General features: G+C 49.4%; 1 protein-coding gene across 1 annotated transcript in view; it reads right to left on the reverse strand.

The window, feature by feature from the left end:
* The window catches only part of MATN2 (matrilin 2), a 164,401-nt gene that overhangs the window by 129,299 nt on the left and 10,106 nt on the right, over positions 1-24,996 (reverse strand). The window contains 1 exon segment of the mRNA XM_073679632.1: positions 3,936-4,052. Coding sequence (XP_073535733.1) covers positions 3,936-4,052 — 117 coding nt within the window.

The raw sequence follows: 24,996 nt of genomic DNA on the forward strand, positions 1-24,996 counted from the left end.
GTCAGAGGATCTCGGTCCTATCATGGACTGCAATGCACCGACTGGCCGAGGGTCTCCCGGTCTGAGCGTGACAACCTCATAGAAATATATGAAACTGTCGTGCTCCGGTTGGGAGACCCACAGCCAGTCCGTGCATTGCAGTCCATGATCAGATCGAGATCCACGGATGTCTGCATGAGCCCTAAAAATTGCTTTAAAACCCGTTAACAGTTTATTTTTATCTCTTTTATCAATTAACAAAATACAAAGTGAATGAACAAAAGAGAAATCTCATTCACATCAGTATTTGGTGTTTAAGCTTATCTAGGCTTTATTGCACACATAGTTAAAAAAGGCCACAAAGCCCAAATATGTGAGACGACATAACCTGGTCATAGGTAACAGCGCAAGCACAGATAATGTTGTAAAGTAAGAACAATGGGAATCCTAGTTAAGAAATGTAATTAATGATTTCATCAGTAATATATAAACCCATTACATGTATGTACAAGATTAGTCTTACCCATAATAAGGTGCGCTATGCAAAGTGACCAAAAATACATGCTCTCTGATCTTTTGTCACTTTGCATAGCTCACCTTATTATGGGTAAGACTAATCTTGTACATACATGTAATGGGTTTATATATTACTGATGAAATCACTAAATACATTTCTTAGCTAAGAATCCCATTGTTCTTACTTTTCATTATCTGTGCTTGCACTGTTACCTATGTAGCTTTTTTTTTACTATGTGTGCAATAAAATCGAATTACCGTATTTTGCAGATTATAAGACGCACCCCATATTTCAGGGAGGAAATTCGGAAGAAATGTTTTCAATAAAATGGTGCTGTCTTATAGTCCACTTTTACGATAGCCTACTGTTACCGGGGGGGCATATGCGGTGGAGAGGGGTTCCAGGAGGCAGGGTCGCTGGCGTAGGAAGCTGGTGGCGGCAAGATTGGGGCGATGCTGGGGATGCCAAGCTGGGACAAGGGGGTGTTTGGTGGTGCAAAGATGCAGCGGGCCCCGGGCTTTCACAAAATGTTGCTGTAGCCCCCGCACTTCTCAGGGTTTTTCAATGTGATGGACTTCGGGAAAATGGCTGCCAGAAGCACCGAGATCTCAATCTGCACATGCGCCACTCTGGTGGCCATTTTCACGAAGTCCACTGCATTGAAAACTATGGGAAGTGCGGGGGCTACAGCAACATTTTGTGAAAGCCCAGGGCCCGCTGCATCTTCGCACCGCTAAACACCCCCTCCTCCCAGCCTGGGGCCCGCAGCATCGCCCTCTCCTGCTGCCGCTGCCAGCTCCCTGCAGCAGCGACCCTGCCTCCAGGGACCACAGCTCTACCACAGCCACACCCCACTCACGATAAGCTACATTCGGATTACAGTCTAAGACGCACCCCCATTTTTCCCCAAAAATTTTTGGTAACAAACTGCATCCCATAATCCGGTAATCCTGGTATTTTTAGCTTCAAAACTCCGGTTGTTTTCTGACAACTAATTATTTGGAGTTGGTAATGGCGACTTTTATAGACATCAGAAAGGCTTCATTACCATGTTGTATGTGTTGTTGTATGTTGTACTTAGTGGATGTGATATTTATGATTTTGGAGGAACTCGGCAGGACGGTTGTTCCAAACATCTTGTATGACTAACCACACATCTTTTGTGGATATAGAGCAAATCCTTCATAAAATCCCAGACAAACTTGATGATGTTAAGATCAGTGCTTTGTAGGGTCACTATACTAACTTCACGGACTCCTGGTTCTTCATTACACTGGAGATAGTTCTTAATGACATTGGTTGAATGTGTGTGGTCTTGCTGCAGAACAAATTTGGAGCCAATCAGATGCCTCCCTGGTGGTATTACATGATGGGTAAGTATCTGCCGGTATTTCTCAGCAATGAGGACACTAAGAAATGGACAACATTGAGGACAGTAGATGAAGTGGTGGCCAAAAACACTTTTTTCAACTTTCCATGTAAAAATTATTTCCATATTGAAAAATTCAGACGTTTTGCAGTATTCACTCCAACCACAGAGCCTGACAATAGTCTGATACTCTCTGTTTTCTAAAGATCACTTTACAGCATTTCATTATCATCACAGGGAGGAATAAGGAGAACTCGTACACATTAGATAGCTATCTCTTGCGACTCCTCCATACACCAGAATACTTGGCTCCTGTATTCTCTTTGAGAGAGCCACTCTGAAACTCCTCTGGCACCAGCTTATCTCCAGTGAGAATAAAAGTATCGTCCATGAAATTCAATAGATCGGATTCTCTCTCCCTGTCGAGGAACAGTCTGAAGGCGCCCATGCACATTACACTGTCGATGGTTCCTACTATCAGCAGATTCTTTTGACATCAGTGTGATAAATCTGGGACCTTACACCGATATGTAGCACATTTACATATAGATAACACATCATGAGCAATAGGTCACATCTCACCTCTTCCTCCTCCCTGCACAATGACCTCTGCACATGTAGCACCCCGAGGGCTCGGCTGCTACAGGGGTATTGCACCTCAAACCAGAGGTGTGATGTTCCACTCCCGGGTAAGGATGGAGTGTGGACCAGGACTCGGTAGGCTGCATGCACCACACACACCCCATTTCCGAGGGACAGCTCAACGGTGCTCCCACGAGACAGGAGTGCAGGCACGACAGCATCTGTCCCTGGCTGGAGTGGGGAGGGGAAGGAAAGCCCAGTGGTGCAGGAGCAGATAGGGGTGGGTCTCTGGGCATAGGTAGGAGCCCATGGGTTGCTAGTCACCTGGGCTCACACATAGAGGGCGGTATATAAGGTGGGCACCATCTTAGGACAGGGTTCAGTTCAGTTCAGAGAGAGAAGGAGTTCAGCCAAAGAGGGCTGACAGGGAGCTGTGGCTCAGTCTGGGCCCAGCTCCACGAGGCAGGCCTAGGGTGAAGGCCGGAGCTAGAAGGAAGGAACAGAAACAGAAAGGAAAGTAAGAAAGGAACAGGAACACGGAGAAAGGCCCAGAGACACGAGGACAGAAGGAACCCCATAGGCCCAGGAGATTGCGGGTGAAGGGTTGGCAGAGCAGGGTACCGGAACCCAAATTGGTGGAGGCAATAAATTCCTCAGCCAAAGACCGGAGGTTGTGACCAAAACTTGGTGCGACCCCTCACTACATCCACCAGGAAAGCATACCACATAGGGTCAGGGAAACCGGAGATAGGTTTCGCCAAGAGAAGGCCCGAGGAAGCTGGACAAAGGTGGGTCACTGGTGAGGACGGCCAGAGAAAGGAAGAGAAGGGAGCCCTGTGCCACGCTCTGGAATTGCCTGGGAGTTGGTCGAGCCCCTTGCCTGGTGGACGCAGCATGGCTTGGGCAGTCACCGCCGGTACCGAGGTGACTAGGACCAGTAAAGAACTGTGAGTAAAGCATTGGAAACTGCAACCACACGTCTCTGTGTTTCATCGCCGCACCAGCACCATCAGTACTGGGAGGCTCACACCATTACTCTCATCATCCACACTAGCTGCCCTGAGGCAATACTTCTCCCGTGGGGAGTTATCCCATACTTGGCTGCGCATACAGCATCAGCCTCAGCGGTCTGCAGCGCAGCGGCGGTCCCCACTGACCGCAATCCACGGGTGGCGTAGTCGGACACTTGTTATTACACTAAGACTGCCACTGAATTGACCACCCTGGGCACGGACCGGGTCAGCGCCACGGAGACTACAACCCCCAGCGATCCGGCTCCGGGTATCCCCTGCACAACACAGGCCCAGGGGGCGAGTCACACACATCACAGAGCATGCACACAACACTCTCCCATAGAAGTCCATGGGTTGTTTCTGACTGAGGTTTCTTGTTCATGAGGCTGATCCAAAACAAATCTCTGAACTGTTATCAGCTTACAATAACTCTTCCCCTAAATCATCTACAGAAAATAACAATGGAATCACTTACTTAATATATTAGCATGAATCTCCGCTTCAGTTTGTCCCCTTGATTGTCGTTTTTGTACCGCATCTGCAGCCAGGAAGAGTAGAGGAAACATAATGCACACACTTAGGAGGCCCATATCTGAAAACAGAGCCAAAATATACGCATTATTATACTATTTCCAGCAATGTACAGTACATAGTCACAAGCCACCGTGGATAGTAATGACGTTTTTATATAGCCAGATATATAGGGAATCCAACCGTGTTAGAGCCGTAGGAAAGATGATGAACAGGATAGCCTCTTGTTTTATCTCATATTCACGGCCGTACAGCTAAGGCCTCATTCAGACGTCAGGGATTTTTCTGGTACCCAAAAAATGGTTTGAGTGTCATCAGTGTCAGTTTTTACCATCAGTGTTTCATCATTGATTTTCGTGTATGAAAAACAAAATTGCAACATTTGTCCTATCCACTACTAGGACAACCACTTCTGAATTATGTTTCCCCCTTGTAAAATAATAACACTTATACTCACCTCCGATTCTGGCACTATTCCAGTGGTGTTGACACTGGCTCTCCCAGGGCTCAAGTGAAATTGCAGCCAATCAGCACTGGCTTCGCTCTCCCGGCCTTTGAACATATCACCGGAGGAAGTGAGAGCTGCTCCCCGGGAGAGTCTTTGGACGCCGGCACCGGAAGTGAGTACTGTTAATAGCATATAAGTAGGAAACTTAGGGATTCAGAAGGGGTAGTCTGAGTAGTGGACAACCCCTTTAATCACGGACAGCACACATAGATTGAGGCCATCCTTGTCCTGTCTGTGATTTTCAAAGGACCCTTAGATTTGTATAGGTAATTTTGATTTGTGACTCAGATCCAAATCTGACATGTCTCTGTGACATTTTGAAGACCACTCAGTCTGCAAAAAAACAAGGACATGTGAACAGCACCATACACTACAATGGGTACATTTCTATCTAAAAAAAACACTGATAGATCATGTATGTGACTCATGGATGCCTGGATGAGGCCTTAGTTGTGCTCCACATTTTCTCAGGTGCTTTGTATTCTGGGAACTTTTAGTCCTATACAATAATCTCATGTAAAATTGACTAATGGTGGTACCCATAGATGACTTTTTGGTAGGATGATCTCCCAGCTGATGACTATCTCTGCCCTGACTCCTCCATTCGCATGCATGCCAGGCTCAGCTGACTGATATGTTCTCAATGCGGAGAGTGCGATAAGTGGCTGACAGACACCTCCATCAATGACTTATCTCTTGTGAGGACAAAGGATTGGACATATTGAAATCCAACCTTCCTCAACTTTCCTCTGACATGTGTAGCAACCCGAGGGCTCGGCTGCTACAGGGGTATTGCACCTCGACCCAGAGGTGTGATATTCCACTCCCGGGTAAGGATGGAGTGTGGACTAGGGCTCGTTAGGCTGCATGCACCACACACACCCCATTTCCGAGGGACAGCTCAACGGTGCTCCCACAGAAGTGCAGGCACGACAGCATCTGTCCCTGGCTGGAGTGGGGAGGGGGAGGAAAACCCAGTGGTGTAGTAGCAGATAGGGGTGGGTCTCTGGGCATAGGTAGGAGCCCATTGGTTGCTAGTCACCTGGGCTCGGGTGCTAGAGGGAGGTATATAAGGTGGGCACCATCTTAGGACAGTGTGAGTTCAGAGAGGAGTGCAGTCCGAGGAGAAGTGACAGGGAGCAGAGCTGCTCCAGGGGCAGGCCTTGTCAGGAGGCCGGAGCAAAAGAGAGAGAGGAGAAGGAACAGCAAAGGAAGTAAGAAAGGAAACAAGGAACTGGAACACAGAGAAAGGCCCAGAGACACGAAGGCAGAAGGAACCCCAAAGGCCCAGGAGATTGCGGGTGAAGGGTTGGCAGAGCAGGGTACCGGGACCCAAATTGGTGGAGGCAACAGATTCCTCAGCCAAAGACCGGAGGTTGTGACCACATCTTGGTGCGACCCCTCACTACATCCGCCAGGAAAGCATACCACATAGGGTCAGGGAAACCGGAGATAGGTTTCGCCAATAGAAGGCCCGAGGAAGCTGGACAAAGGTGGGTCACTGGTGAGGACGGCCAGAGAAGGGAAGAGAAGGGAGCCCTGTGCCACGCTCTGGAATTGCCTGGGAGTTGGTCGAGTCCCCTGCCTGGTGGACGCAGCATGGCTTGGGCAGTCATCGCCTGCAGGATTGACACGAATAACAACTGTGAGTAAAGCATTGGAAACTGCAACCCCACGTCTCTGTGTTTCATCGCCGCACCGGCACCATTAGTACTGGGACGCTCACACCATCACTCCCATCATCCACACTAGCTGCCCTGAGGCAATACTTCTCCCATGGGTAGTTATCCCATACTCGGCTGCGCAAACAACATCAGCCTCAACGGTCTGCAGCACAGCGGCGGTCCCCACTGACCGCAATCCACGGGTGGCGTAGTCGGACATTTGTTATTACACTAAGACTGCCACTGAATTGACCACCCTGGGCACGAACCAGGTCAGCGCCACGGAGACTACATCCCACCAGAGGCCCGGTTCCGGGTATCCCCTGCACAACACAGGCCCAGGGGGCGCGTCACATGTGCCATGGGGGAGACTAGGGGCACCATCATAAACATTAGATAATTGACTGGTACTTCCACTTTTATATATTTTTTATCAGTGTGTTATTTATCTATTGTTTATTCACATTCCATATTCACATTGAGATTGTTTTTGACACATGGTAAAGTGAGACTGCGTAGGACAGAGACAGACATAGGACAGGGACAGACATAGGACAGACAGCATTGGACAGAGACAGACATAGGACAGGCAGCATAGGACAGAGACAGACATAGGACAGAGACAGACATAGGACAGGCAGCATAGGACAGAGACAGACATAGGATAGGGACAGACATAGGACAGACAGCATAGGATAGGGACAGACATAGGACAGACAGCATAGGACAGAGACAGACATAGGACAGACAGCATAGGACAGAGACAAACATAGGACAGACAGCATAGGACAGAGACAGACATAGGACATACAGCATAAGACAGAGACAGACGTAGGACAGACAGCATAGGACAGAGACAGACATAGGACATACAGCATAAGACAGAGACAGACGTAGGACAGACAGCATAGGACAGCATAAAACAGAGACAGACATAGGACAGACAGCATAGGACAGAGACAGACATAGGACATACAGCATAGGACAGAGACAGACAGCATAGGACAGAGACAGACATAGGATAGGCAGGATAGGACAGCATGGGACAGATGCAGATGACTCGCCCCCTGGGCCGTGGGGCACTCGGAGCCGGGCAACAGGGCAATAATGGGGGTAGTAGTGGCAACCCGGTCCGTGGCTCAGGGTGGTCAGACCAAACGTTGTGGCAGTCTATTTGTAGGGTTTTAAATGTCCGACTACGCCACCCATGGATTGCGGTCAGGGTTAACCGCCGCTGCAGTGCAGACCGCTGGGGCAGATGTAGGTGTGCAGCACTAAGTAGTATAACTCCCCACGGGAGGAGTGTGGCCCCAGGGCAGAGTATAGATGGATGATGGAGGGGATGATTCCGATCGCAATAGCCAGGAGACGGAGGCCTCTTAAACAGTTCAGGTTCTTTATTAGAACAGATGAGACGACCCAAAAACAGTCCCGGCTAGGAGGGGGCCTGGATGTCTGAGAACAAGTGGGAAGCCCTCCTGGTCAGGGTGAGGGTGTAGGCCTACCGTATTCTCTGCGCTCTTTTTGGCTTTTTCCCTCCTGGTGGTGTAACAGCCCACGTTCCTGAGCTCGGCGTGTCTTCTCGCCCGTATGGCTTGCTACTTGGGTTCCTTTCTATTCTTGGCCTGGTGCAGCTTTGCTGGTCCCTTCTGCTGTGGCGGAACCTCCGGGCTTCTTAGGCCAAGGGACATACAATTCCCTGCGGACTGGTTATTTGCTGTAGGACTTGGAATCCTAACAGCCTCGGACACCAAAGTCCGGTAGTTCAGTTTCTCTCTCAACCAGGATAGGCTCCCCTCGCCTTCCGTCCCTGGCTCGTGGCTCCTCTACTGCCACTCGTCCTCCTCAGCCTCAGCTGAACTGGCTCTCCCTTCTCTGGGACACCTCTCACTCCAGAGACAGGTCGTCCAGAACTCTATAACCCTGCCCCCAGTTCCAGCTTTTATAGGGGCAGCCTGCTCCCCCTACTGGCCTGGGACAGGAGGTGCTGCATGCTAATGGTCCCTGACCAGAGAACCTCCCCCTTGCTCAGACACAGCTTTATTATACATTTGTGGCATCCAGGCCAGGGTGACACACAGACATAGGACAGACAGCATAGGACAGAGGCAGACATAGGACAGACAGCATAGGACAGTGACACATAAGAGACAGCATAGAACAGCGTAGGACAGCGACAGACATAGGACAGACAGCAGAGGACAGCGTGGGACAGAGACACATTAGAGACAGCATAGGACCGTCCTGACTGGGTACACCTTGGCGCTGGTGTGGCGCCCCTGAGGGTTCAGTCGCCACAGAGGTACTGCACCTCACCCAGAGGTGTGGCATCTCCTTCTCTCAGGTAAGGATGGAGTGCTGCCCGGGACCCCAACACCTGCACTCAACACTACACTACTCCAGGCCGGCTGGAAGGGCATTATGCACTTCTTTGCTGCCCCGTCCCTGGCTGGAGTGGGGGGAACCAAAAGTGAGGGGGAACCAGTAGTGGGTGTGGGTGGAGGATGCAGAACAGGTGAGCACTTGAATAGGAGGTGTATATATAGGGGAAGCCATTTTGTTAGAGTTAGTTAGTCAGAGGAGGAGAAGTGGAAGGAGCAGGGGCTCTGCAGGAGCTCTGCTCGGGAGGCAGGCTCGGCCTGTCATGCGCAAGCCTGAGAGAGGGGTGGGAGTCAGGGAGGAAGGAATAGAAGGGATCCCAGGGGGTATGGTGAGTGCAGGACGGCACCCGTACGGCCGAATCTGCCAGGTGTCAGAGGGATCAGGCCTCAAGAAGGGCACCGGTCCCTGGACTAGCCGAGTTACTTCAAGTCTCGGCTGGAAAACTGGAGGCTTCTGCACTTTCAGGGTGCAGTCGCCACATTCGCACCTAAGCCGCCGAAAAGAGCACCAAGTCAGGTCTGGGAACTTCAAGGTGCCCAGAGGGATCTCAAGGCACCCGATCGGGACTTTGTGTGGCGAGGCGCAGGGCAGGAGGGAGAGACCCAGCACGGGAAGTCGGCTAAGGAGGGAACATACAGAAAGGGGGTCCCGTTAAGTGCTTCTGATATACTTGAGGGAGTGCTGAACCCCTGCCTGGTAAACGCAGTGCGACGTGGGAGACGGTCACCTGTATAGTGCCACCTGAAGAACCTAAAAGAACTGTGAGTAAACTCGGATGACTGCACCCCACTGTTTCTGTCAGTTATTTCTACCACGCTGTCGCTCCTGCACTACAACGCCCAGTATCACCATCTGCACCTACACGGCCCTGGAGCTGTGCTCTGCCTGTGAAGAGCCGCACCAACCCAGCTGCCTCAACATCTGCTCCAGAGGTCTGCAGCAGTGCCGGTACCCATTACCGGGAACCACAAGGTGGCGTCACGAGACAAAACTGTTATTCATCCCTTCAAGCAACAACCCCCTTTTTAAGAGTGACCCCAGGGTACGGGCCCGGGAGCCGACTGCCGTGACATCCCAAGAAGGTAAAGGCCCGTGTACCGAGTCCCCCATATCCCCCTGGGCGAGGCACTGGTGGGATGGCTTTTATGCATTTTTTGAGCAAAAGCAGTGTTTACGAAGTCCTCTGTGTTATTTATATGCACTATTACATTTTACTTATTTTACTTACTTAGGCTATGTGCCCACAATGCAGAAATGCTCCGGATTTTTCCTGAGCGTTTCTGCATCTTCCTGGCAGAAAAAACGCATGCTGATTTTACATGCATCTTTTCAGGCAGGGACAAGCGTTTTTCACGCGTTTTGAACATGCGATTTCGCATGCAGGTTGTCAAGCGCTTTCCAAGCGATTTTAGCATCACTTGGAAAGTGCTTGATGTAACGGGTCCGGGAGGCGGAACCTCTGAGCTACTATACAAGGGGGCGGCCCTTGTAAGGGAGCGGGTGGCAGTCTCTGGGTGAACGGACAGGGAGTTACGGCAAGTGATCAGGGCAGTCTCTGGGTAAGGGGTAGGTACGACCTGTGATGGCAGAGCCTCCGGGTAGGCTAGCAGGCAGATGGTAGATGTGTGCTCCCAGGTGAGCAAGCGAGAGTCTCTGGAATAGCAGGTGGTCACGGCACGTGACGGCGGAACCTCTGGGCTGGCAGGCAGGTAGGTAACGGAGAAGCGCTCCCAGGTGAGCGGGCAAGAGTCTCTGGAATAGCTGGTGGTCACCGCACGTGACAACGGGACCTCCGGGCTGGCAAGCAGGCAGGTAACGGAGATGCGCTCCCAGGTGAGCGGGCAAGAGTCTCTGAGATAGCTGGTGGTCACAGCACGTGACAACGGAGCCTCCGGGCTGGCAAGCAGGCAGATAACGGAGAAGCGCTCCCAGGTGAGCGGGCAAGCTGGTCCATAGACAGACTGACCGGAGTAGTAAGGCAGACCGTCGGACCTCAGGCAAGCAGGCAGGTAGCTGATATGCGCTCCCAGGTGAGCGGGCAGGCTGGTCCTTTAGACAGACTGACAGGAGTAGTAAGGCAGACCGTCGGACCTCAGACTGGCAGACAGGTAACAAGTATTCAGGCAGGTAACTGGCAGGTAACTGGCAGGTAACTGGCAGGAAACTGGCAGGAAACTGGCAACGGGACCTGAGGGCTGAAGCACAGGTGAGACACAGGTGCAAACAACATTGCTCGGGCACCTCCATTTTGGAGGAGGTGCCTTATATATGATGAAGTCCTCCGGCCATTGGCCGGGGACTCTTTAGGGCGGCGCGCGCGGCCCCTTTAAGAGGAGGGGAGCGCGCGCGCGCGCGCCCTAAGCACAGGGGCCGGGAAGGAGCGCGCGCTGAGAGCAGAGCAGGAGGAGGACGCCGGGACGGAGCGCGCGCTGACAGCAGAGCGGGGGGAGGATGCCGGGCACGGAGCAGAGCGGTGAGGGGAGCAGCGTCCCTGCCTAGCAGAGGGCAGGGACGCCGGCACTACAGTACCCCCCCCTTTAGGCCCCCCCTTTTTTAGGCCAGACAGAAATTTAGCTAGGATGAGAGGGGCATGGATGTTCTCCCGGGGCTCCCACGTTCTCTCCTCAGGATCAAACCCCCTCCAATCTACCAGGAAAAAGGTCTTTCCTCTTACCCTTTTGGTGGCAAGAATGTTCTCTACCTCAAACTCGTCCTCAGCAGAAACCGGAGCAGGAGGCGTACCTGTAGACTTGGAAAAAGAGTTAAGCACCACAGGTTTGAGGAGAGACACATGGAAGGAGTTAGGGATCCGTAAGTTGGCCGGGAGTTTCAATTTATAGGCCACCGGGTTGATCTGACTGATGACCTCCAGTGGGCCGATGAACCGAGGCCCTAACTTATAGGAAGGGATCTTGAGCCGGACATATTTGGACGAGAGCCAGACTTTATCCCCAGGGCGGAATTGAGGAGGGTCCAGACGTTTTTTGTCAGCGTGTCTTTTCATACGCTCGGATGACAGAAGGAGTGCGGACCGGGTACTCTCCCATATGGAGGAAAATTTGTTAACAAGAGATTCCGCAGCCGGATTGTCCGCCGAGGTGGAGACGGGAAACGGGATCCGAGGATGCTGACCGTAGACTACAAAAAACGGGGATTTGGAGGAAGACTCGCTCTCGTGATTGTTGTACGAGAATTCGGCCCATGGCAGGAGATCCACCCAGTCAGAATGGTGGGCATTAACGAAGTGCCGAAGGTAACTGGTCAGGTTCTGATTGATCCGCTCCACTTGACCATTAGACTGTGGGTGGTAAGCGGAGGAGAAGTCCAGGGTGACGTCCAGCAATTTACAAGTGGCTCTCCAGAAACGGGAAGTGAACTGTACCCCACGATCCGACACGATGTGACGGGGCAGGCCATGAAGACGGAAGATGTGGCGGATAAAGTCTTTAGCCAGCTCGGGTGCAGACGGAAGACCTGGCAGTGGAATGAAGTGAGCCATCTTGGAGAAGCGGTCAGCGACCACCCAAATGACCGTACAACCGGCAAAGACGGGCAGATCAGTAATGAAGTCCATCGCTATATGCTGCCAGGGGGCAGCAGGTACTGGCAGAGGTAGGAGGCGGCCGGCCGGCAGGTGTCTCGGAACTTTGTTGCGGGCGCAGGACACACAGGCAGAAACAAAGTCTATTACATCCTTGTGCAGGTTAGGCCACCAGTAGTGCCGGGTAATAAGCTGGAGGGTCTTTTTCTGACCGGCGTGGCCAGCTAGTTTAGACGAATGACCCCAGTGTAGGATCTTCTCCCGATCAGGTACTGGTACGAACGTCTTACCAGGAGGAAGACGATTTAGACTCACGGGAGCCACCTGCATTACTCTGGCGGGATCGATGATATGTTTCGGATCCTCCTCGAGATCAGACACCAGAAAGGATCGAGACAAGGCGTCCGCCTTGACGTTTTTGTCAGCCGGGCGAAAATGAAGGACAAAATCAAAACGAGCAAAAAACAAGGACCACCGGGCTTGGCGCGGGTTAAGTCTCTGGGCATGCTGGAGGTAAGCCAAGTTCTTGTGGTCAGTGTAAATTATTACCGGGTGAAGAGCCCCCTCGAGCAGGTAACGCCACTCCTCCAATGCCAGTTTGATGGCCAATAACTCTCGGTCTCCTATGGAATAGTTGCGCTCAGAGGAGGAGAAGAGTTTAGAGAAGAAGCCACAAGTTACCATCCTCCCGGAAGATGATTTTTGAGTAAGTACCGCTCCGGCTCCAGAGGAGGAGGCGTCAACTTCCAGGAAGAACTGCTTGTTGCCATCTGGGCGATGCAGCACCGGGGCGGAAGAGAAGGCCTGTTTAAGGGAAAGAAAGGCCTCCTCTGCTTCGGGTGGCCACTCTTTGGGATTAGTACCTTTACGGGTGAGCGCAGAAATTGGGGCCGTCCGGGAAGAGAAGTGTGGTATGAAGAGGCGGTAGTAGTTGGCGAAGCCCAGGAATCGCTGAATGGCCTTCAACCCCTCCGGTCGGGGCCATTTCTCGATGGCAGACAGTTTCTCAGGATCCATTTGTAGGCCGGTCTGAGAGATAATGTAGCCCAGAAACGGAAGCGAGGTCTGCTCAAAGAGGCACTTCTCAAATTTAGCGTAGAGATGGTTCTGCCTTAGCCTGAGCAGGACCTGACGAACGTCCCTCCGGTGAGTCTGGAGATCCGGAGAGAAGACCAAGATGTCATCCAGGTACACCACTACGCAGGAGTAGAGAAGGTCCCGGAAGATGTCATTGACCAACTCTTGAAAGACGGCAGGAGCGTTACAGAGACCAAAGGGCATTACCAGGTATTCATAGTGGCCGTCCCGGGTGTTGAATGCCGTCTTCCATTCATCCCCCTGACGAATACGAACCAGGTTGTACGCCCCACGAAGGTCCAGTTTGGTGAAGATCCTAGCCCCCCTCAGACGATCAAATAATTCTGGAATGAGCGGAAGGGGGTACTTATTCTTCACCGTGATCAGGTTTAGGCCTCTATAGTCTATACAGGGACGGAGAGAGCCGTCCTTCTTTTTGACGAAAAAGAAGCCTGCTCCCGCCGGGGAGGTAGATTTCCGGATGAATCCTCTGGCCAGATTCTCCTCAATATATTCGGACATTGACCGGGTCTCAGCAGCGGATAAAGGATAGATACGCCCACGGGGAGGAGTAGTACCGGGTAGCAGATCGATGGGACAGTCGTATGGTCTATGTGGTGGTAATGTCTCTGCCTCCTTTTTATTAAAGACATCTGCATAAGACCAATAAGGAATCGGAAGTCCAGGTAGATTAGCTGGGGTAGGAGAGGGACGGACGGGATGGACGGGAACCAGGCAGGTTTTATGACAGTCTTGTCCCCAGCGAAGGACCTCTCCGGTTTGCCAGTCTAGCACGGGTGCATGTCTCTGGAGCCAGGGCAGACCTAGCAAGAGGGCGTGAGAGAGTCCAGGCAGAACATGAAAGGAGATACTTTCAGAATGCAGCATTCCCACCTGCAGGGTAATGGATTCGGTGATGAGTTGAATGGGGCGAGGTAAGAGGCCCCCATCCACGGCAGCGACAGACAAGGGTACAGCCAGAGGTTTGGTGGGGATGCGGTATTTCTCAACCAGGGACTGTGAAATAAGGTTCCCGGCTGCTCCAGAGTCAAGTTGGGCTAGTTCGAAATAACGGTTCTCCCCGTAGATGATCGAAACTGACAACAGCAGGGATGGAGAGGATTTATTCTTGTCTAGGTGGACCTCTCTGAGCGAACCTAGACACAGGCGTTTCCCGACCTCTCCGGGCAGGCACGGATCCGATGCTCCTTACTGCCACAGTAGAAGCAGCTCCCCTCGGCACGGCGTGAGTCCTGACGGGTTTTGACCATCTTGGTCTGGTCGACCTGCATAGGCTCAGGAGAGTGTACCTGGGGAGAGATGGAGGGAATGACGGGTTTCTGGAAAGTAGGAGCTAAACGTGGAATCCTTCTCTCACGGGTGACCTCTTTGGCACGCTCCTGGAACCGTAGGTCAATCCGGGTGGCAAGGGTTATTAGATCATCGAGAGAGGTAGGAATGTCCCGACCAGCAAGTTCATCTTTAATACGACCGGACAGACCCTCCCAGAAGACGGATACCAGAGCGTCGTTATCCCAGGCCAGCTCCGAGGCAAGGGTGCGGAACCGTATGGCATATTGGCCCACGGTGAGACCCTCCTGACGGAGGCGTAGCAGAGAGGATGCGGATGAGGTCTTCCGTCCGGGTTCGTCGAAGACTTTCCGGAAAGCCGAGAGAAAAGCAGGCAAGTTGGACACCAGGGGGTCTCCTCTCTCCCATAGAGGATTTAGCCAGGCCAGGGCCTCCCCGGTGAGATGGGACATGATAAAGGCAATTTTGGCCCGGTCGGAATTAAACTGATGGGACAAAAGTTCAAAGTGCAGGGTGCACTGATTTATGAAGCCCCGAGCCTGGACGGAGTCGCCTCCGAAGCGAGGAGGTGCAGACAGCCGGGGACCGGGATAGGTTACCATGGTATTAGTGGGTAGCGGAGCTGCCGGGTTGCGAGTCATGGTACTGGCAGTGGCTGCAGGTGGTGCAGTCAGAGTGTCCAGGCGAGTATTGACATTCCGCAGGTGACCCAGGATGGACTCCTGTTGGGACCTTTGACGGGACAGTTCATGACACAGGTCCGTGAGCGAGGGAGCTTGGGTGCCACCGGGTTCCATGGCCCGAGCAAACTGTAACGGGTCCGGGAGGCGGAACCTCTGAGCTACTATACAAGGGGGCGGCCCTTGTAAGGGAGCGGGTGGCAGTCTCTGGGTGAACGGACAGGGAGTTACGGCAAGTGATCAGGGCAGTCTCTGGGTAAGGGGTAGGTACGACCTGTGATGGCAGAGCCTCCGGGTAGGCTAGCAGGCAGATGGTAGATGTGTGCTCCCAGGTGAGCAAGCGAGAGTCTCTGGAATAGCAGGTGGTCACGGCACGTGACGGCGGAACCTCTGGGCTGGCAGGCAGGTAGGTAACGGAGAAGCGCTCCCAGGTGAGCGGGCAAGAGTCTCTGGAATAGCTGGTGGTCACCGCACGTGACAACGGGACCTCCGGGCTGGCAAGCAGGCAGGTAACGGAGATGCGCTCCCAGGTGAGCGGGCAAGAGTCTCTGAGATAGCTGGTGGTCACAGCACGTGACAACGGAGCCTCCGGGCTGGCAAGCAGGCAGATAACGGAGAAGCGCTCCCAGGTGAGCGGGCAAGCTGGTCCATAGACAGACTGACCGGAGTAGTAAGGCAGACCGTCGGACCTCAGGCAAGCAGGCAGGTAGCTGATATGCGCTCCCAGGTGAGCGGGCAGGCTGGTCCTTTAGACAGACTGACAGGAGTAGTAAGGCAGACCGTCGGACCTCAGACTGGCAGACAGGTAACAAGTATTCAGGCAGGTAACTGGCAGGTAACTGGCAGGAAACTGGCAGGAAACTGGCAACGGGACCTGAGGGCTGAAGCACAGGTGAGACACAGGTGCAAACAACATTGCTCGGGCACCTCCATTTTGGAGGAGGTGCCTTATATATGATGAAGTCCTCCGGCCATTGGCCGGGGACTCTTTAGGGCGGCGCGCGCGGCCCCTTTAAGAGGAGGGGAGCGCGCGCGCCCTAAGCACAGGGGCCGGGAAGGAGCGCGCGCTGAGAGCAGAGCAGGAGGAGGACGCCGGGACGGAGCGCGCGCTGACAGCAGAGCGGGGGGAGGATGCCGGGCACGGAGCAGAGCGGTGAGGGGAGCAGCGTCCCTGCCTAGCAGAGGGCAGGGACGCCGGCACTACACTTGACAACTTGGTCACACTATATAAATCCATGCAACCGTCATGGATTTTATATAGTGCGACCAAGTTAGTTAAAAAAAAGAATAAAAACGGTAAAAAATAAAAATAAAACATTATACTCACCTTCCGATGGCCCCCGGTCTCCTTCTCCGATGCGTCCGGTCTTCCCGGTGTCTCGCGGTGGTGAAAAAGGGGACCTACTAGGACGTCATTTAGTCATGTGACAGGTCACGCGACCGCCGACGTCAGCGGTCGCGTGACCTGTCACATGACTGAAAGATGTCATGGAAGCTCCTTTTACTCCATCGCGAGACACCGGGGAGCCAAGACTTATCGGATAGAAGACCGGGGGCCATCAGAAGGTGAGTATAATGTGTTTTTTTTATTTTAAATTCTTTTTTTTTTTACAGGTACTATGGTACCCGGGTCTGGATGAGAGTCTCCTCTTCTCCAGACCCAGGTACTATCTGCACATTGAATCGCTTAATATCCGCATGTGCACATGTAGTCATGCGGATATTATGCGACTCAATACAAGTCAATGGTGGCGATTACGCAAAATAATTGGTAGTGCTGCGGATTTTTCCGCAATGATAATCTGCAGCGGAAATTTCCGCAGTATGTGCACAGCACATGCGGATTATCATTGGGGACCATTGCAGACCCACTAACAAGCATTTTTTAAGCGTTTCTGTGGCGGAATTGCCGCTGTGGAAACGCTTAAAAAACGCATAGTGGGCACACAGCCTTACAGCAGGGTATTTGCTCATTTTGTTTCTATCTTAGGTTTTGTCTGTTCAATGGCCAGTGTGAACATGCTCCTTCACGTTGCATGTACAGTATATCAACTTATACTCCAATTCATTTTTTTGGTTTTGCCAAATATTGTAACTTCCCATTGAATAACAGGAGCTCAGCTGCGCTCTTATGTGTGTGCCTGACAACAAACTTGTTGACTGTTTCGAGCGACAACTATCAAATTTTTTAAAAATGACTCAGAAATATAATACAGAATTGTAGGATCGCTACAGTATAGTATTGATATGTAATTACAAAGTTACTATCATTTTTATGCAAATTTTGTCTATATTGACTCGTCCTAGGTGGCTATGTATATGTTATCTCCACAAGCGAGGGTTTTTTCCTTCTTTTTTAGTTTCTATTCACTGCCTGTTGTCAAGTGTAATCCATCTCCAGTTGCTGAGGTGCTGAGACATATTACTGTAAGTGAGTTGGGGTTTGTCTTTTTCTCTCTACTTCAACTCTACTATCTGCCATATTGATTACAGGCATAACAAGGAGGCTAACTTTTAATTCAAGGCAAGCAATTCACTGGAGAATGGCAGACACAATACATGCCATCAAGTGACGGAAAGAAAATTCCTACACCTACAGTTCTGGCAGAATGCTAAACACTTTAAATGTATAAATGACCTCCCACAAATTAATGTTTTACATTTGGTAGAAGAAATGCAATGTCTGAATGCTGCCTTTGAAGAAGAGAGAACGGAAGAAGAAGGAGCTACTAAAACAACACAGAACTTTTGGGATGACAGCTGCTGGAGCCATTACCTGTAGAAGATTCTACCAGACATCTATATACTGAAGCTAGGATGAGAGGGAAGGAGACTCACATGCCTGTGTATAATATAAATAATAATAATAAAAATTCTCTATTTTATAGTTCCCCAAGTCTACAATTGAAGCTGTTTACGGGGAGGCTTTCCAGGATTTCCAGATGAAAAAAATATAGTAAATATTTTATTCTGGAACAACTTTAAGGAAAACCTTTCTCACATGACTGTCCATATACAGAGATCAGCGTTTGTCTATTTTAATGGTCCTATTAAAACAAGATTTCTCTACGACTTGGACACTTTGACTTGAACTAACCTTGGCCGTGGAAGTTTTCCTCAATTTTTTTTTGGCAAGATTGTTTTTCCACGTACATGGCGCTGCAATAAATTTCGAAGGAGCGGCGACAATATTGTGCTTTTCGTGCAGTGTCTGAAGTCATTAAGCTTTTATGTCCCTGATGAAGGTGCGGCAGACGTTTGTGGGGCATTGAGAAGTCCACGTCTAACGCTTCGTCTGATCATAAATGGTGAACTGGCACAACCTCCGCTCATCAGCTGCTTTCTGCATTAGGCTTGGCGACTTGGATAGGGTTTCTTACTTTCCTTCTGTGATTCATAAATGAAAAATGAGATCCACATATGTCCATTTATGTCTGTCTTCAAGGAGTCAAGTCAGCACCTTCTGTACCTGAGGGGCCTGGATATTTGCTGGATGTCTATTAATATGCAAACTGTAATAATGTCCGGTTTCCTTCAGGCAGAGGTGATGATTACGTCTCATTAGGTCTTCACGGTTGGGCTATAAAGTTGGCTGAGTCACTGGTTCCCTCTAACAAAGCATCGAGTATGAAGCATGGAGGACGTGCCAGCTGTGCTACTACTAACACAGGGCTAAGAGAAAAGCTAAACTTGGTCATGGAAGGGTACATTTCCCAACTAGAAAATAAACTTAGAGCCGTGGCGTGGGATGTAATTTAATGAAGCTTAGGTTTGGATACACCTTAATCAAAGATCCAGACAGGTTTGACCTTAAAGGAACGGTGATAAATATATTATCCTTTGGGAGCTGATGAGTTCCCCACTGAATGGTGGTTACACATGTGCACTAAATGGGGGACATAGGACAGGACTCCAAAGTATTTTCTAAGCTCATAGACAATTAATTCAGCAGCAGGGCGCATGTGTGATAATCACTAAATAAGGCCATCGCATTCTCATTTTTCGGTAGGGATTAGTGATGAGCAAGCGTGTTCTGTTAACCCTTTCGGCGAGCATGCTCGGGTGCTCACCGAGTATCTTTGGCATGCTCGAATGTTATGCTTGAGTCACTCTGTGTGCATGATTTGCGACTGTTTGACAGCTAAAATACATTTGAGGAATGCCTAACAAACAAGCATTTCTCACCAGGGCTGTGGAGTCGGTAAGCCAAACCTCCATCTCCTCAATTTCCATGACACCGACTCCGACTCCACGACTCCCTCATACATGGCTCATGTTTAAGTGATAAATTTACTGTAGCACAGATTCATCTCAGCTAAAAGTCTAGACCCCTAGATCAGGAATAGGACAGACATTTATAGGACATTTCATAACTTTACCAAATTCTGATGAAAAAAATATTCCCCACAAACTGCATTGAACTACTGTACCTAATTTATTATATATTTTAGGAGCCGGTCCATTTTATACCGACTCCGACACCACCAAAATGGACACCGACTCCGACTCCACAGCCCTGTTCCTCACATGTATGAAAACTGTCAAACAGTCGCAAATCATGCACATGGAGTGACTCCAACAAAACATTCGAGCACGCCGAAGATACTCGAAGATACTCGGAAAACACCCGAGCATGCTCGTAAATCTCAAGTAACAAGCATGCTCGCTCATCACTAGTAGGGATCTTAAAAGTGAGATGCTCAGCGAAAGTGCATTTATCACCTATTCTGTGGGAAGGTAATAAAGATTACCCCATGACAACCTCTTTTTTTTTACTTCTACAATTGTCATTATAACAAGGTATAAAAGTGAGCTAGGTGGGATCTGACCTCTAAGACCTCAAGAATTGAAAGAGGGGCTTAAAAGGGTAGTTCTAAACTAACATTGATTTTAAACCTAAATGTCTATTTAATGCAATAATCTAATCTTTTTTCTAATATACTTTAATCAAAAATGTCCTACCATTCCATCTCTTCTCTCTTTTACTGCTTTATTTTTTTTTGTCTACTTCCAGTTTGATGACAGTGCATGCTCGGGCACTCAAACAAGACATAATCAGGGGCAAAGGCCTCTGACCCCACCTTGAAACAAAGCATCATCAGTGATGTTCGTTTCAGGGGCTAGACTAGTCCCAGCTCTACTTGGCATACGTCGCTGATGTATGCTCTGTAGGATCTTGTCACTGTGCGATATTACTTTCAATGCACAGTGACAGTGCGCTCCCTCACCAGTTCTAATGAGAAGTCATGAGCCAGCGAGAGAGCACACTGTCAGTGCACATTGTAAGTAGAGAATCCAGGGAGCAGGAAAAGCAGAGACCCGCCCCCAAAACACATCACTTTCAGTGGCAAAGCTTGTCTCTGCTTGAGGAAGGGAGCACACTGTCACTGTGCATTGAAAGTAATATCCCACATTGTTAAGGGAGCTTATCCTGAGCATATCTGGGAATTGACAGCTGACACATAGGTAGTGGAGCTGGGACTTGCCCAGACACTCAAATTGATGTTAGTGATGATGCTTCATTTCAGGGTGAAGTCAGAGGCTGCGGCAGTGACTGCAGCCCCGGCCAACTGATGACATCCCGTTTGAGTATCCCAACATGCACTGGGGATTCTCAAATGAAGCAGCATCATAACAGAAGTAGGTAAAAAAAAAATAAAGCAGTTAGATTAGAGAGGAAACGGTAGGGAATTTTTAATTACAGTATATTTGAAAATAGATTAGATTATTGCAATAAACAGACCTTTAGACTTAAAATCAATATTAATTTTGAAACAAAACACCCCTTTAAGGGGCTGCATTTTTACATATGGATGATATGCTGTCCCTCTACATCATAGACTTGAATGTCGCCTCAGAAATGTGTTTTTTCCAACCATCCCGTTTACAGTGTATGTATGAAGGGGTAGAATGCATGCTCATCCTGCTCTGCAAACAGTAACAGGGACTTACGGCCCCTCATTGCGTAGAGGTTGTACCACTTGCCAAATATGTTAGATTGCTCTCTTGGTCAGAAAAATCTGCCCTGATGTGCCGCTTAAGTTGTTAATGTGATGATGCGACAAACAGCAACATGATTAGCGGCAGTATCAATAGGGGTTAATCAAACAGATTAATACCTTTAAAAGATGGTGGACAAAAAATGTACACAGCTTTACCTCATTTGTGTCCATTTGGAATCTACAAACCAGATTTGGTGTTCACATGCAGAATTTTTATATTGTAAGTCAGTCGTTGTTAATGGGGTTCTGGCCGTGCGTTCAGCTGAGTAAATGCATGAAGAAGGTGAGGAGGGTGGGGGTCCATCATATGTGTTTACTATGTCAATAAGTAGAAGCAAATATTACATTAGACTAGAGCTGGTCTGAGAGACTTAGCCCCTAAAGAACTGCGGCTCTTATCTGTCCATCAGGATGTTGACCATCGAACATTGCTCCACTACCGAAATTATTAGTCAGGCCATGCAGAATAAGTGTTAGCGAATGCATGGTGGTGTATACATGTGCCTGAGAGCATGCTGACGTACCGTACATGTGCACAAGTATTTGTATAAGTGGAGTTACATTTTCATTAGTCAGTGCATATGGATGAATGAGTAAGTGCATGGATTGATATCTGGGAGCATAAAGGTATGTACTCATGCATGTCTGGGGGTATTAAAGAATGTATGGCTGCATGGCCATAAGTACGAGTGAGCACATGCAGTCGCATGTATACACAATTAATTGCACGGGTCAATGTAGGGGAGTGAGCACATGAGTGTACAAGAATGGATGTATAACATGACTGTTGTATAATATCCCGGTGCTAGGGGCTCCTTCCCTATCCCTAAAGCTAGAGGCACCCTAGCTATTCTTGTTCCCCAGATTACTACTCGTGGTGAAGACGCCGGAGCCACGTGCCTTGCTGAGCTCCTGAATCAGCCCTTATCTGTCCCCTCACCCACCCAGGGAAATGGGGAGTAGTTGTATATAAGAATACACAAACCAGACTAACAAGGGAAGACGTACAGGGATAAATGAAAATACTAATCATACAAATATGCACTCACAAACAACAGAGTGGAACACTGGGAAGTAAAATAGGAGAGGATCAGGATATGCACACAGACGAATCACCAAGCAACAGTCTTTAGAACAACACTCCAAACACCGCCTCAAACAACAAACACCTCCAACTCCACACCAGGCAGTATAAAACTAGCACTGGCAATCCTGATTGCCATAGGCGAGTATATATAGGAGAGGAGAGTGGCCAACACTGACCAGCTAAGATCATCAAAGCTTATGAGCTTTAGAGACTCTCAACTGAACAGATTAACCCCTGCACTGCTAGCAGAAACCTGCTCTGTTTAAGGCGCATTTCAGACATGCGGATATTTCCGGTACTGGAAAAAACAGTACCAGAGATATCCGTGTCCGTGTGCACCTGTGTGGCACATGTGTGGCAACTGTGTGCTGCCCATGTGCCGCATCAGGATCAGACATACCGGCGCCTGGGAATCAGCGGTACAGTTAGCGCTGTTCCCAAGCTCCGGGTGCTGAAGGCTGCCCTCATCATTGTCCTATGCTTGAGCTGTGATCAGTACTAGCCAGGGACAATGTTGAGATTAGTATTCTGCTCTCGCTGTATCCTGGTGTAAAAATAAGAATAAAATGTAAAAATCCTTATACTCACCTGTCTGAAGATGTCGCCCGCTGTAATCCACCTGACCGCTCATGCCGAGAAGCCGCTTGCTGCAGCAAGTGAGCCCCAAACCTCCGCTGAGTTCAGTGAGTGACAGGACACCTCTCACTGTAGCGAGTCATTCTCCCCAGCTCCTCGGCGTGAGCGGTTTTGTGGATTACGGGGGGGGGGGGGGGGACGACGACATCTTCAGACAGGTGAGTATAAGGATTTTTTTATGTTATTCTTATTTTTACATCAGGACACAGCAGGAGCAGGATACTACTCTTACCATTGTCCCCTGCTGGCGCTAATAACAGCGCAAGCAGGGGACAATGATGAAGGCAGCATCCCGCACCAGGCGTTTGGGAACAGTGCTAACTGTACTGCTGTTTCCCAGGCGCGTTTTGCAGCCCGTGCTGCGAGAAAAAAATGAAAATGTCAGCGTGTTTTGCCCCCTAACACACGGTCTGTTGAAACACTGACATGTGCACAGAATCTACGTGTGTCAGTGTCTCCAGTATGTGTGGAAACAGACACCACACGTACTCGAAACACTGACGTCTGAAAGGCGCCTAATATGAAGGTGAAGTGCTTATAATCAGTGCAGGGGTATGTGAAATCAGATAACGCGGTCTTCTGGCCCCTCTCTGTTGCGGTAAACCCGTGACAGGGTGACTGTGTTTATAAATGCACTTTTGGTAATCACCTTGCACAAGTGAGTACATACTGTAGATGTCCATGTGTGGGCACATGGGGGATTGATGTGTGAGCTCCTGGCTATCTGGACAAGTGAGAGAACATATCCCTGGCAGTGATTGTCTGCAGAGTTCCAGGCTTCAGCAAAAAAACTAGAATTTGATTGTCAGGATGAGTTCTAGCAAACATAATTTACGTAGGAGGCATTGAAGGAGAGTCCTGTACCTGGAGACCTTCAAGTCAGGCTTGGTTAAAGTAAAAAAAAATCACGATAGATGCAATTGCTGACCAGACACATCTGACAAGAGTCTTTTTCAACAGATTAACAGTGGAATTTAATCTGAAGCACGGCCAGTGCAATTCAGGGATATTACAGCAACAATCTTCATTACAGTACAGACTGAGTTTCTTGAGCAACCGGCTCCAGTAACAATACAGTAGTTTCTTCACAAGACACAGTATTACAGTCTCTTCAGTAGCATAATTCAGCATAGATTAGATCTCTTAGCAGCACACTTCTATGTGTACACAACTACAGGCTTTTCCTTCACAAGGACACAATAGTGCACAGCATTATTTAGCCTGCATGGAGATGGAGGGTTTGATGAGGGAGATAATCCCTGTGACTCAATTCCTTCCAGTCCTTATCTTCCTGCCCTATAATACTCTGCACTGTTAGTTCTGGGAGTTTATCTGACCTGTGTTTAGTTTCTCTCCAGATCTGAATCCTGTTCAGTTGCCTTCTGTCAGATCCAGAGAACACATCACCTTTATCTTCGGCTTCAGCCAGACTACAATAACAAGTTCCACACAATCCCCCTGGGGCTCTGCTAAAACACTCCCTGTCTCCTGTGACTGTGTTAACACCTCTAGATGCTGGATGCTTATGAAGCACAACACTTCCTGTCTTCTGTGCTTGTGTTATTTGTAACAGTTGCTGGATGCATTGGAAGCAACAGCACTATTTCTGCATGTCACACCTGTATATTGTAAAGAATTTGCTCCAGCCCTATAGATCCTATATCAGTCAATCCCCTTTGATAACCACCTAAAATTATATAGAAAAGTGGTCTTCAAAAGGGGGTGTTCTTGTCAATGAAGATGGCCAGTGTACCATATTCCTTACAAAATCTGATCTGTATATGGGTGGTCTTCTCATAGATTTAGCCTTTTGGAGAGGTGTCATTCTATATACAGTAGATTCATCAACATAAACCACGACATACAAGTTCAGCTGTAAGAAAAAGTTCTAGAAAATCATTCCACATCACATATTATGCAATTTATTTTAGGAGACAATGGGGTAAATCAACAGACTTAGGGCATGTGGCATTCATGCAGCATTTTTTCTGCACAAAAAAAACAAGCAACATATGCTGCAAAAAAATCAAGAAAAGTAAATGAGATTTCTGTCCTTTTTTCCTTGCGGTTTTTGAGCTCCTGGATGTTTTTTCAAGTCCGCAGCATGTCAATTCTTT

The sequence above is a fragment of the Phyllobates terribilis genome, unplaced genomic scaffold, assembly GCF_046119375.1.
Source record: "Phyllobates terribilis strain yellow unplaced genomic scaffold, ASM4611937v1 Scaffold_4__5_contigs__length_816908805, whole genome shotgun sequence".
Classification (NCBI taxonomy): Eukaryota; Metazoa; Chordata; class Amphibia; order Anura; family Dendrobatidae; genus Phyllobates; species Phyllobates terribilis.